Below are 14761 nucleotides of genomic sequence, written 5' to 3' on the forward strand. Positions count from 1 at the left end.
ACTACACCACCGTGCAGCCCAGCTTGGATATTATTATTATTATTATTATTATGTTCAGTGTTAGTTCACAGTAGTAATGCAAGAAGCAGAATAGTGACAGTAATAGTGAAGCAAAAACATGCAATTGTACAAACACTGCAGCTCTACAGCAAAATATTCATTTATGAAATGGTCTGATTCTTAACACCAGTAGTGCCAATGATCTCATTGCGATGCGATGCGAGTTGTCAACAAATCCTATAACTTGGTTCATGAAACGCACTTACAAAATATTTTCACTGTGAATATTTATTGTGTAATGGTGCAAAGTGAGAGAGAGAGAGAGAGAGAGAGAGAGAGAGAGACTCTGCCCTTAGGGCAGAGTCAATCCCGCCAGCAAAAATAGGGAAAAAAAGGAGCGATCTCACCTCTTCAGATGTTGATTTAAGTCCGACAATACATTCCTCAAAAAGGGCGTAGAGGAGCAAATTAATCCATCAACGTGTAATAGTGTAGCATTCAATTTATTCCGGACCATTAAAGACGCCGCCTTCCGCGTAGAATCATACGTCATCCTCGCCGCCATATTGGATAGGTCAAAGCGGAGAATAAAGATTCATGTGCTGCCTTTAACTGTACCAACAGGTTTACCGTCCAAACGAGATCACATGGGATTACCTTTCACAGGTGAGAAACAACAAATTAATCCATCAACGTGTAGTATTCAATTTATTCCGGACCATTAAAGACGCCGCCTTCCGCATAGAATCATACGTCATCCTCGCCGCCATATTGGGTAGGTCAAAGCGGAGACTAAAGATTAGCTGCGTTTAACTGGACCAACAGGTTTGCCGTCCAAACGAGATCACATGGGATTACCTTTCACAGGTGAGACTGGAAAAATACTTTTCATTGTATTTGGTCATTATAATATAATTTTACGAACAGATTTTCCTGACTTTGTGGCTAATATGAAGTCTCACGCATAATAGTTTATGCACATGCGTCCTTACTTCTTCTATTGTTCTGGTGTCTCCGAAGGGACCGTCTTACAGCGCCCCTAGAGGTGTGGCATGTGTGTTGCATCGTTTTCAGCAAGCGTTGCGTTGCCATATGGACCTGATATTTTACTGATTGTTGCCCATTTGGACGCGATATATTTTTAAATAACATCTCGTTGCCGTTGTCGTGTGGATGTAGCCTCAGTTAAGGAATCACAAACAGAGGCGATGATCCATCTGTTATGGAAATGATGGAGGTTACCGGTGTATCATTGTCAATGTCTACCATCTAACTCATTATGTTTTCTAAATCTTCACCATTCAGTTCATTCATGTGTTGCAAATCACGAATAATGTCATTTATTTTGCATTGTGGGGCTGGGCGGGTAGAAAAACAGTGTCAGTACGTTTTAACTAGATGTTAAGTTTAGCGGTATCAGTAGTCCTTTCATCCTTTTATCGATCCTTTGGCCACCATTCTTGATAATTGTTAGTGATCAACACCAAAGCTACGCTAGTTAAGCCTTTGTTTTATGGTGTTAATATGCATTGTTAACTTGATTGCAGACTTGATAACTTATTGTCTTTGGTGGGAAGAGGAATGCATGGCTCAGTCTGTCATATAAGCAGGCGAATGACGGATGTAATTGCAGGAAGAGTGTTTACAAACAGGCTGACAAACAGTTAAAAATGTGAGACAAATGGCCCTTTTCCACTACCCTTTTTCAGCTCACTTCAGCTCGCTTCAGCTCACTTCAGCCCGACACAGCTCGCGTTTCGACTACCAAAAAACAGCACGACTCAGCTCGCTTCAGCCCTGCTTAGCCCCTAAAACTCGCACGGTTTTGGAGTGGGGCTGAAGCGAGCCAAAGCGAGCTGAGTGAGGTTGTCCAGGGTGTACCCCACCTCTCACCCATAGTCAGCTGGGATGGGCTCCAGCTTGCCTGCGACCCTGTAGAGAAGGATAAGCGGCTACAGATAATGGATGAATGGATGGATGGATGGATTAAATTAGTGAATCTGAATATCCTTTACAGTACATGTATTATACAGTTCCACCAAGTGTTTTCTTTTAAAAAAAAGTCTTTTTCTGTAGTCACCCATCCACCTTAAACTTTTTTTTTTAACCATTCTGTGTAAACTTTGGATGCTTTTGTTTGTGAAAAGATCAGAAGTTATGGCACCAGCAACCATGCCATGGTTAAAGTCAGAGAGATCACACTTTTTTCCCTTTCTGATGTTTGATGTGAACATTACCTGTAGTTCCTGATCTGTATTTGCATGATTTTATAGATTGTGCTGCTGCCACATGATTGACCGATGAGATAACTGCATCAATAAGCAAGTGTGCAGGTGTTCCTATTAGTGGATGGTAAGTGTATGTATGTATGGTGTATTGCAATGGATGAGTGTCCCATTAAGAGTGTATTTATGCATTGGATCCAGTGTTCCCAGGATAAGCTCTGAATCCTCCATGACCCTGAACAGGATAAGTCAGTTATTGAAAATGAATGAATGAATCAATGAATATAAAAATGTTTAATCTCCTTTCTGTGGGCAAATACACAAATATCATTGTAAGTCATAATTAAAAGTTAAAAACTAGTTATGTCTCATCTCATTCTCATCTCATTATCTCTAGCCGCTTTATCCTTCTACAGGGTCGCAGGCAAGCTGGAGCCTATCCCTGCTGACGACGGGCGAAAGGCGGGGTACACCCTGGACAAGTCGCCAGGTCATCACAGGGCTGACACATAGACACAGACAACCATTCACACTCACATTCACAGCTACGGTCAATTTAGAGTCACCAGTTAACCTAACCTGCATGTCTTTGGACTGTGGGGGAAACCGGAGCACCCGGAGGAAACCCACGCGGACACGGGGAGAACATGCAAACTCCACACAGAAAGGCCCTCGCCGGCCACGGGGCTCGAACCTAACCACTACACCACCGTGCCGCCCAACTAGTTATGTAATTTAATTAATACCTACTGATTCTTGAGCTGTTACATGAACATTTGATACATGGTAAACATTACATACATTAAAGGCATTTTATACACAAACATTACATATGTTAAATATGGTTGCCTCCATGACAACATATCTTTTGTTTGTTTTGTCACCTCATAAAAACTTGCATTAACCACATTTTTGCAGTTATAGGCCTGACTGGCTATAGGTTTGGTTCTGCTATTGTGAATTTTAAACACTCATGCAACATATTAGAGTGAAATTGCAGTACAACAACAGCAGACAATAGCAAGTAGCATTAGCAAAAGGCTAGCCAGCTAATGTTTGTGATCGCTAATGTTGATGACTACCTTCTCAAAATAGTAATTACACTGGTCAGTGTTATAGGTTTAACCTAATACTGTATCAGTGTATCAACTGATCTAAATCCAATACTGCTTTAAAATCATTTAAATGTAGAGATGGGGTACTTTACACTGTTCACAATGTGCATTGCCATGTTGATTTTATGTCATTGTGTAAACGGTGAAGGAACTGGAAATTGAGAAAACTATTAGTTGAAATTTCAAGTTGAGGGGTGTTTTTGGTGGTTTGTACTGGATGTAGGTGGGGAATTACAAGTTGCAACCTTGTCTCAAAAGCAGTAGTAGAATCCAGTTCAGTCTGGTTGAATTCACCTTACTGGGATTTCGTGGCTATGTCATGAAATTGCTTCTAATTATTATAATTTCTCCTCATTTTCACTAAATTTTGAATACTTATCACTGTATAAATATGAGAACAATGATGTGTACAAAGTTGCTTGATAATCTAGATCTAAAAAGAGTTTAAGACTGAGATGGTTCATACTACTTATAAACTACACATAGGTACATAATTACACCTTCACCTGCTGTCTACAAATGATGAGCAAAAATATCATTCTAGTTTGAGTTTTGTTTTAAAGATTACTCTAAAACAAAGATATCTCAGCACGAAAAATGTTAACCAGCCACTAATTAACAAAGCCCCCAGCAAAGTGAGCATGACATCCACAGAGTGATAGGTAATCCAGGACATCCTGAAAGATTGCGTGCGCAAGTGAGGAGCACCTCCATTCCTTATAACATATTCAATCCAGAAGACTGCATGATCAAGAGGCTCTATGGGCTGATCACGATGCAGCTGAGACAACTTCTGCATGTTCTCCCTGTAAGATGTGTTATATAGCACTTCCTTCAATGCCTCTAAAAATACTGATCTGTCCAGTTCAGAAATATCCAGGACTTTAGCTGTTCCCTTTTCTCTCATCCTTAACAGGTTATCGGGCTGATCAAATGCTAGAGGTAGACCTAAAATGGGAATGCCATGATAAATAGCCTCCTGAATACCATTGGTTCCTCCATGGGCTACAAAGACCTTAGTCTTGGTGTGTCCAAGTAGGTCATTCTGAGGCATCCAGTCCACTAGTAACGTGTTGTTGCCAAGGGTAGAAGGTTGAGGTCCAGTGTGTCTCCAAATGACTTTGTGAGGCAGTTGGGCAAAGGCAGCTGCTATCTCATCTGTAACGTCACCTTGAAGTTCTCCAAAAAGAGAGCCCAAAGACATTATGATGAGCCCATGTTTCCCTGAACTCTGGACAAACTTTTCTAGATCATCAGGAAGTGGATTGGAAGGCTTGCACTGGAAGCCACCCATATAGACCACATTTGGCATTGTGGGTCGTGGAAATTCAAAAGTAAAGTCATTTCTCATGAGCCAGATATCTGCGTTCTGAAGAAGGGAAAAATAATCCACATCAGGTCCAAAGTATTTCTGACAAAAAGCCTTGAAAGGTTGGCCAAAATAGGTTGATTGTTGATAGGAAACGGTGAAGTAATTCAATACATTTCTAACTCGTTGGATAAAAGTCATTTTATCTGTTAGCTCTGCTCCAAGAGAAGGTACATAAGACAGAGGGGAAGGAGCAATGACAAAATGGCCTTCTCCATGAATAGTCCAACGAACATTGAACACAAGAGGGAGGCCAAGCTTGTGTCCTAGTAGCACACCACCACCCACAGCAGGGTCGGTTAACATCATATCAAATATAGCCTGCTGCAAAGATTTCATCAAGGGCTCATTTTCAAATATAATGGCAGTCATGTTGCAAATGTTTTCATTGATCTTAGCGAACATTTTCATGGTCTCATGGTTTCATGGCACACAATATGGAATATAATATTTTACAAGTTTTATTAAATTAGTGCTGTGATGACCTGGCGACTTGTCCAGGGTGTACCCCGCCTTTCGCCCGTAGTCAGCTGGGATAGGCTCCAGCTTGCCTGCGACCCTGTAGAGCAGGATAAAGCGGCTAGAGATAATGAGATGAGAATGAGACAATGTCCAATTTTTTTTATTTTTGGAATTGGGGGTTGTAGCTTGTAAACAAGTGGCACACAATATGGAATATAATATTTTACAAGTTTTATTAAATTAGTGCTGTGATGACCTGGCGACTTGTCCAGGGTGTACCCCGCCTCTCGCCCATAGTCAGCTGGGATGGGCTCCAGCTTGCCTGCGACCCTGTAGAGAAGGATAAGCGGCTACAGATAATGGATGGATGGATGGATTAAATTAGTGAATCTGAATATCCTTTACAGTACATGTATTATACAGTTCCACCAAGTGTTTTCTTTAAAAAAAAAAGTCTTTTTCCTTAGTCACCCATCCACCTTAAACTTTTTTTTAACCATTCTGTGTAAACTCTGGATGCTTTTGTTTGTGAAAAGATCAGAAGTTCTGGCACCAGCAACCATGCCATGGTTAAAGTCAGAGAGCTCACACTTTTTTTCCCTTTCTGATGTTTGATGTGAACATTACCTGTAGTTCCTGATCTGTATTTGCATGATTTTATAGATTGTGCTGCTGCCACATGATTGACCGATGAGATAACTGCATAAATAAGCAAGTATACAGGTGTTCCTATTAGTGGATGGTAAGCGTATGTATGTATGGTGTATTGCAATGGATGAGTGTCCCATTAAGAGTGTATTTATGCATTGGATCCAGTGTTCCCAGGATAAGCTCTGAATCCTCCATGACCCTGAACAGGATAAGTCAGTTATTGAAAATGAATGAATGAATCAATGAATATAAAAATGTTTAATCTCCTTTCACAAACATCACACAAACATTACATACGTTAAATATGGTTGCCTCCATGACAACATATCTTTTGTTTGTTTTGTCACCTCATAAAAAGTTGCATTAACCACATTTTTGCAGTTATAGGCCTGACTGGCTATAGGTTTGGTTCTGCTATTGTGAATTTTAAACACTCATGCAACATATTAGAGTGAAATTGCAGTACAACAACAGCAGACAATAGCAAGTAGCATTAGCAAAAGGCTAGCCAGCTAATGTTTGTGATCGCTAATGTTGATGACTACCTTCTCAAAATAGTAATTACACTGGTCAGTGTTATAGGTTTAACCTAATACTGTATCAGTGTATCAATTGATCTAAATCCAATACTGCTTTAAAATCATTTAAATGTAGAGATGGGGTACTTTACACTGTTCACAATGTGCATTGCCATGTTGATTTTATGTCATTGTGTAAACGGTGAAGGAACTGGAAACTGAGAAAACTATTAGTTGAAATTTCAAGTTGAGGGGTGTTTTTAGTGGTTTGTACTGGATGTAGGTGGGGAATTACAAGTTGCAACCTTGTCTCAAAAGCAGTAGTAGAATCCAGTTCAGTCTGGTTGAATTCACCTTACTGGGATTTCGTGGCTATGTCATGAAATTGCTTCTAATTATTATAATTTCTCCTCATTTTCACTAAATTTTGCATACTTATCACTGTATAAATATGAGAACAATGATGTGTACAAAGTTGCTCGATAATCTAGATCTAAAAAGAGTTTAAGACTGAGATGGTTCATACTACTTATAAACTACACATAGGTACATAATTACACCTTCACCTGCTGTCTACAAATGATGAGCAAAAATATCATTCTAGTTTGATTTTTGTTTTAAAGATTACTCTAAAACAAAGATATCTCAGCACAAAAAATGTTAACCAGCCACTAATTAACAAAGCGCCCAGCAATGTGAGCATGACATCCACAGAGTGATAGGTAATCCAGGACATCCTGAAAGATTGCGTGCGCAAGTGAGGAGCACCTCCATTCCTTATAACATATTCAATCCAGAAGATTGCATGATCAAGAGGCTTTATGGGCTGATCATGATGCAGCTGAGACAACTTCTGCATGTTCTCCCTGTAAGATGAGTTATATAGCACTTCCTTCAATGCCTCTAAAAATACTGATCTGTCCAATTCAGAAATATCCAGGACTTTAGTTGTTCCCTTTTCTCTCATCCTTGACAGGTTATCGGGTTGATCAAATGCTAGAGGTAGACCTAAAATGGGAACGCCATGATAAATAGCCTCCTGAATACCATTGGTTCCTCCATGGGCTACAAAGACCTTAGTCTTGGTGTGTCCAAGTAGGTCATTCTGAGGCATCCAGTCCACTAGTAACGTGTTGTTGCCAAGGGTAGAAGGTTGAGGTCCAGTGTGTCTCCAAATGACTTTGTGAGGCAGTTGGGCAAAGGCAGCTGCTATCTCATCTGTAACGTCACATTGAAGTTCTCCAAAAAGAGAGCCCAAAGACATTATGATGAGCCCATGTTTCCCTGAACTCTGGACAAACTTTTCTAGATCATCAGGAAGTGGATTGGAAGGCTTGCACTGGAAGCCACCCATATAGACCACATTTGGCATTGTGGGTCGTGGAAATTCAAAAGTAAAGTCATTTCTCATGAGCCAGATATCTGCGTTCTGAAGAAGGGAAAAATAATCCACATCAGGTCCAAAGTATTTCTGACAAAAAGCCTTGTAAGGTTGGCCAAAATAGGTTGATTGTTGATAGGAAACGGTGAAGTAATTCAATACATTTCTAACTCGTTGGATAAAAGTCATTTTATCTGTTAGCTCTGCTCCAAGAGAAGGTACATAAGACAGAGGGGAAGGAGCAATGACAAAATGGCCTTCTCCATGAATAGTCCAACGAACATTTAACACAAGAGGGAGGCCAAGCTTGTGTCCTAGTAGCACACCACCACCCAGAGCAGGGTCGGTTAACATCATATCAAATTTAGCCTGCTGCAAAGATTTCATCAAGGGCTCATTTTCAAATATAATGGCAGTCATGTTGCAAATGTTTTCATTGATCTTAGCGAACATTTTCATGCTCTCCACTCCAAACATGATTTTGCCCCAGAAGGATGTTTTTAGTCTTTGAGCTTGTATCACATTAGACACAAAAGTGGTAAAGTTTTGAGCATGTACACCCACGTCAACAGTGATGGAACTGTAGTAGGGGGACTCTTCTTTAACATACATACTGCTTGAATCTCGAATCACTGTGATGATGTGACCTTTTGAATGTAATTCCATAATGAGAACCTTCATGTTAATCCAGTGGCTTCCATCAACTGGATATACCAAAATTTTCCCTGAATGGACCCCATATGGAACAGATAACAGCGACAAAATTGCAAGGACGGCTGAGTGATGCATCTTCTTTCACAATCTACAAATAGAAAAGATTAAGGATTTTTTTTGTTTTACCACACTATATAAAAGGAAAAAAATAGTTTTTATATAGTACTGTGCAAAAGTATTTGCACATGCAAAGAAATGCTGTCATGTTTTGACATGGTATATTTTATATATAGTATATTTTTCTATAAAGGGCTTTCAGTGTTTGAAAAAAAAAACCAAAGAATTTGGTGCAAAAGTTTTAATTTATTTTGGGCTTTCTGGTATCAACACAGGGTCAAAATTATTCATACATGAAATTAATAATTCAGTGGTTCTGAAAGTTTTGAAAGCTGCATTTTAAATCAGCTGAAGTTGTTTGATGTTTTTTTTTGGCAGGCCTGTGAAACGGCCATTACAGTAGTCAACCCTACTAGAGATGAAGGCATGTATAAGTTTTTCCAGATCATTTTTTGACATAAGTCCTCTTAGTTTGGAAATGTTTTGTAGGTGATAAAATGCCGATTTAGTGATTGCTTTCATATGACTGTCAAAGTTTAGCTCGCTGTCAATGAAAACACCAAGATTTTTAACCATATCTTTTGTTTTAATCCCCTTTGTGTCAAGAATAGTGGTAATCCTGAGTCTTTCATTTTTTTCCCAAATAGAATTACTTCTGTTTTATCTGTGTTCAGCTGAAGAAAATGTTGTGACATCCAGTTGTTGATTTGGTCAATACACTGGTAGAGACATTCAAGGGGGGCATAATCATTAGGTGATAGAGCAAAGTAAATTTGGGTGTCATCTGCATAGCAGTGATACAAAATTGAGTTGTTCTTGATAATTTGTTCAAGTGGGAGCATATAAAGGTTGAATTGTAATGGTCCAAGGATCGACCCCTCGGGGACACCACAGGTCAAGGACATTGATGTTGAGGTACAATTTCCCATGGTAACAAAGAAGCTTCTATCTTTTAAGTATGATTTTAACCAGTTGATAACTTTACCAGTCAACCCAACCCAGTGTTCAAGTCGATATAGCAGTATGTTGTGATCAGCAGTATCAAAAGCTGCACTGAGGTCCAGTAAAACCAGGACCGATGTTTTGCCTGCATCAGTATTAAGACGTATGTCATTTATAACTTTAATCAGCGCTGTTTCAGTGCTGTGATTGGCACAAAATCCTGACTGAAAGTTATCAAAGCAGCTGTTTGATATCAAGAAGGCAGTTAATTGATTGAAGACAATTTTTTCAAGGATTTTCCCGTTGAAAGAATTTGGTGCAAAAGTTTTAATTTATTTTGGGCTTTCTGGTATCAACACAGGGTCAAAATTGTACATACATGAAATTACTAATTCAGTGGTTCTGAAAGTTCCAAAATGTCTTTTAACTTGCCAAGGCCTCTTAAATTCCTGTTAGTGATCATGATTGACTACAGCTATTAGCGTCTCTGTGCCAACATATTTGCTGAACAGCACTCACTGGCTTGACCAACACCCAGTACAATTGAAAAGTCAAGGAGTTCAGTGAAGTTATTGGGAGGTGTAGCCACTTTTTCAGAAGAAGACCGAACCTGTTACCCTCCCTCAGCTTAGGGAAAATAGGTTCAGTTTTGCATCTTGTCAGTTTGTTTTCTGAGTTGTAAATTTGTTTTGTCTTTGGTATTAAAAAAAGTGTTTTGCTGATATAATTTTGTTTTATAAAATGTTAAATGTTTTAGATTTTGTAATTTTGTTTTGCACTTCCTGTACTCCATGTTGATTTCAGAAAACCCCAAATAAATTAAATTTTGTGAAGCAAATTCTAGTTTTTGTTTTTTCTTTTAAAGAAGTATGCTGTACATTCTACCACAGAAAAAGACCAGTTTAAAAAACTATAAAAATTTAAAGCCCAGTATCGCCATGACTTTCATGTCCATGACGATATGACATCCATGTATGTAAACTTCTGTCTGTAGCCGTATTTTGTGAAGTTTTATCAGGAAATTGGCTGGCAAGTTTTACTGAGCATCTTGGAGAATCTGCTGTGGCTCTTCTGGGCACTCTGTCACACTTCCTTCTGTTTTTGCACGTAAAACAGCAATTTTGTATTATAAAAGGATGCCTCCAACTTTTGTAAAAGTACTGTATATATCAGTAAATATCTAAACTCCACGTCTCGTCATTCAGAGATAATCCTGAAGTGTATAATAATATGACATGCAGATAAAATGGGTATATAATGTGGGAAAAGCAAATATTAAGTTTATATCAAAAACATCAGTACTGAGTCCATCAGTCCCCAAAATGGAAAACCTACTGCGGTATTAATACAGTGTTGTTTTTTTTTAATCGTGAATCTTTGGCTTGATGCAATGTAGCTTAATTAATAACAACAATAATTAGCCAGCCACTTCTAATTTTGTCCAGCAAAGTAGATTTTCAGTTGAAAGTTTTATACCTCAGTCAAAACGACACTGGTTGCTAGTTCCCGAGGTCCCATAAACTGGACAATACAATAAAATACAATACAATGAATGATAGATAGTCTTTCGCCATAAATGCTTCTTCAATACTACTTGTACAGTACAAATACACTTCTTTGGATGCTTTACTCCAGAAAGAACTAAAGTTACAGATACTCTCGAAGTAAAAGCAAATTTTGCTGGTTACCTAGAATTTCAGGAAATGGATACAGTCCGCACTGTCTGAATATGTGTATGTAGGTGAAATGCCCATGTCAATGTAAAGTGTGAGAGCCTATCAGTGACAAACAGACCTCAGAAAGAAGTACAAACAGTACCTCTGGACATAATGTCCAAAGATCATGTTCTATTGCTTGAACGGGCGAACCTTCATCCCACTTTTAATAAGCTCTACAGCTATAAATCTATTCAGGTCATTATGTTATATAAATAGTTAGGTAAACAGTAAATGATTATATATTTCTTAAAGATTTATCTCCACAACATTCATCCAATGTATTTGTTCAAACTTCTAAACTATGATTATATTACGATGATGCCAATAAAGAAATAACATCACCAACCTACCTGACATGTGGTAGTGTTTAAAAGACTGGTTTAAAGAATTACCGTGAGATTAAGTTTCCTTTCAGACAATGAGACTAATGACCTCAACAAAAGCTAATGAGAGTGTGGACTTCAAGTTTGCTAACTCAAATAAATGAAAAGAGTTTGGATATATGGGTTAGAGCTACTTTGACACTCAAACATTTTGAACTTGCTATTCACAAGAAGCATCTGCTGATACGAACCATGCAAAAAAAAAAAAGCTAAGAGCAAGAATTATTGATTTGCATAAAGCTGGAAAGAGTTACAAAGCCATTTCAGTGAATTTACATACTCATCAGTCAATGAGTCGATCAGTCTAAAAGTCGAGTGCCGAGTGCAGAGCCCATCCCACTGGAAACGCACAATTGTGGTATGTTGTGCATTTCCAGCGGGATGGGCTCTGCACTCGGCACTCGACTTTTATGGACTGTCCACTGAAGATGGCATCTGAGGAAGACCAACTTCAGGTAAGGTCACTGGCTTTGTATTTACTCTTCTACACACTCTCTCCGTGCACAGGCAGAGCCAGGGACACTTCGTTTTGTTTGTAGGAACGCTCTACTCACTTCCACAGAACTGTCATGTTGTTTTGAACTTTGCAATGGTTTTAAAACTAGCTTTTTGTATTGGCAAAAAGACATGCCCCAGGCACTGCCATGTTAGCGCATTCCGGTTGAAATCACAAAAAACGAATTTTCTCAAAACACAACCGATTGATGTGATTGTGGTAGCAACTCAACGTATGCACTCCCAATAATGCAAAAATAGACTGTGGCAGCAGGGGCGTGGTCAAACGTCGGTCTGTGACTGGAGGGCGGAGTCAGGCAAGGTAAGTGGCAGAATCACTGCACCTGATGTCTATTAACTTGTGTTTGTGTGTCTTCCCCAGTGACCGCGCCCTACATAAGGAGTGAGAGAGTAGAGGAAAGGAGCTCTCCCCAACCAGACGACTTGTGTGTGTGTGTGTGCACGTGGGTGACTGGGAGAGTGTGTTTGCAAAGCTGAAAAGCAAAAATAAAAGTTTTGAGAACTCAGTCCTGGCCTGCTGTCCTTCTGTGCTCCACCCACCCCTACGAAGTGCAACAGTGGTGCCGAAACCCGGAACGGAGCACAGAGAAGAACAGCCCCATGGAGTCCTCCCCCTTCGCAGACCTGGTCCACGCCCTTACCACGGCCCAGCAGAGCCAGCACCAGGCGCTAGTCGCCCTCCAGAAGGAGCAGGAGCAAAGGTTCGAGGCCCTGGTGCTGGCGCAGCAGGAAGATCGACAGGCGTTCCGGCACCTCCTCGCGTTGGCGGGGTCCACCACCTCCACCGCCGCGGGCCCTTCCCACCTCACCCTAACAAAGATGGGCCTGCATGACGACCCCGAGGCCCTCCTCACACTCTTTGAGCAGGCAGCAGAGGCCTCGGGCTGGCCAGTGGAACAGCGCGCAGCGCACCTTCTCCCCCTGCTAACGGGTGAGGCGCAGCTGGCCGCGCTACAGCTCCCCGCCAACAGCCGGCTGGTCTACGCGGCCCTCCGCCGGGCCGTCCTCCAGCGTGTGGGGCACACCCCCGAACAACACCGACAGTGCTTCCGCGCTCTGTGCCTGGAGGAAGTCGGCCGGCCGTTCGCATTTGGCCAGCAACTCCAGGACACCTGCTGGCGGTGGCTGAGGGCTGACAACCGCTACGCCGAGGGAATCATCGATCAGGTGGTACTGGAACAGTTCATTGCCCGACTACCCGAAGGGACTGCAGAGTGGGTCCAGTGCCATCGCCCGGCATCGCTGGATCAGGCCATCGAGCTGGCGGAGGACCATTTGGCGGCTGTTCCGACGGCAGGATGGCAGATCTCCTCTTCTCCCCTCTCCTCTCTCTCTCTCTCTCTCTCTCTCTCTCCTTCTGTGTCTCAACCTCGCCCCGTTCCCCCACCGCGGAGGTGGGGGCCGGCTCCACCCTAGCCAGCCTGCCGCACCCGCAGTGCCCTCCCGTTTCCCACTTCTGTGTCTGTCTCTTCCCCCCCTCAGGTGAGTGAGCCCCAGAGCACCGGTGCAGAGAGAAAGCCCGGGCTGGTTTGCTGGCACTGCGGGGAGACAGGCCACCTCCAGCAGCCATGCTCGGCAATGGAGGTGGGCGCAGTGGTTCGGATCCCCGACGTGCCAGGAGTCGCCCTCAATCGGGCCGGAGCATATCGCATACCGGTGAGTGTCCAAGGGGATACATATCAGGTGTTGGTGGACTCTGGCTGTAATCAGACCTCAATCCACCAAAGTCTGGTGCAAGACGAGGCATTGGGGGGAGCACAATTGGTGAAGGTGTTGTGTGTGCATGGGGATGTTCACAACTACCCTTTAGTGGCAGTCCACATTTTTTTCGAGGGGAAAAATTTAGTGTAAAGGTGGTGGTTAATCCCCACCTTACCCACTCGATAATTTTGGGGACTGACTGGCTGGGATTTTGGGAGTTAATGAGGCATTTAGTGAAGAGTGGGTCCTGCTGTAGTTCAGCAGGGGGAGGTCCCGGTGTGGCATTGGTGGGAGCAGCTGTCACAGAGCCGTCCACGTCATCACTGCATCAGAGAGAGGAGCCGTAGTCTCCACCTCCTTCTCTCAGGGAATCCCTTGCGGATTTCCCGTTAGAACAGTCGTGGGATGTGACTCTGCGGCATGCGTTTGACCAAGTGAGTGTAATCGATGGTCAAACGATCCAGCCAAACGCCACCCCATCCTTCCACATTTCTCCATTATGAGGGATAGGTTATACCGAGTGACGCAGGACACTCAGACTAAGGAGCCGATTACACAGTTTTTGATTCCAAAGAGCCGCCGGGAATTAGTATTCCAGGTGGCTCACTTTAATCCCATGGCTGGACACTTGGGGCAGGATAAAACACTAGCCCGAATAATGGCCCGGTCCTATTGGCCAGGGATTCACGGTGATGTCCGTAGGTGGTGTACGGCATGCCGCGAATGCCAGTTAGTAAATCCAGCGGCCATTCCAAAAGCGCCTTTGCGCCCTCTACCATTAATCGAGACCCTGTTCGAAATAACTGGGATAGATCTCGTTGGGCCATTAGATCGGTCTACATGAGGGTAACGCTTTATTTTAGTTCTGGTAGACTATGCAAAGCGATACCCGGAAGCAGTGCCTCTGCGCAATATCTCAGCACGCAGTATTACGGAGGCGCTCTTCTGAGTCATCTCCCAAGTCAGAATCCACAAAGAGATTCTGACTGATCAAGGCACCTTGTTTATG

The 14761-nt window shown here is 42.0% G+C and overlaps 2 protein-coding genes across 2 annotated transcripts; both read right to left on the bottom strand.

Moving 5' to 3' along the window:
* Positions 1–3763: 3763 nt before the first annotated feature.
* On the bottom strand, positions 3764–5120 carry LOC132873445 (UDP-glucuronosyltransferase 2A2-like). The gene has a single exon (XM_060909029.1). It carries the CDS (start codon positions 5118–5120, stop codon positions 3876–3878), a length of 1245 nt encoding a protein of 414 aa, XP_060765012.1. The 3' UTR covers positions 3764–3875.
* A 1815-nt stretch (positions 5121–6935) lies between these two features.
* On the bottom strand, positions 6936–8510 carry LOC132873452 (UDP-glucuronosyltransferase 2C1-like). Its single transcript, XM_060909040.1, has one exon. The coding sequence runs from the start codon at positions 8508–8510 to the stop codon at positions 6936–6938; it is 1575 nt and encodes a 524-aa protein (XP_060765023.1).
* Positions 8511–14761: the final 6251 nt, after the last annotated feature.

The sequence above is a fragment of the Neoarius graeffei genome, chromosome 2 (assembly GCF_027579695.1).
Source record: "Neoarius graeffei isolate fNeoGra1 chromosome 2, fNeoGra1.pri, whole genome shotgun sequence".
Classification (NCBI taxonomy): domain Eukaryota; kingdom Metazoa; phylum Chordata; class Actinopteri; order Siluriformes; family Ariidae; genus Neoarius; species Neoarius graeffei.

Excerpts from the sequence above, each read along its gene's own strand:
- LOC132873445 (XM_060909029.1), bottom strand. The coding sequence starts at position 5,120 with ATGAAAATGTTCGCTAAGATCAATGAAAACATTTGCAACATGACTGCC.
- LOC132873452 (XM_060909040.1), bottom strand. The coding sequence starts at position 8,510 with ATGCATCACTCAGCCGTCCTTGCAATTTTGTCGCTGTTATCTGTTCCA.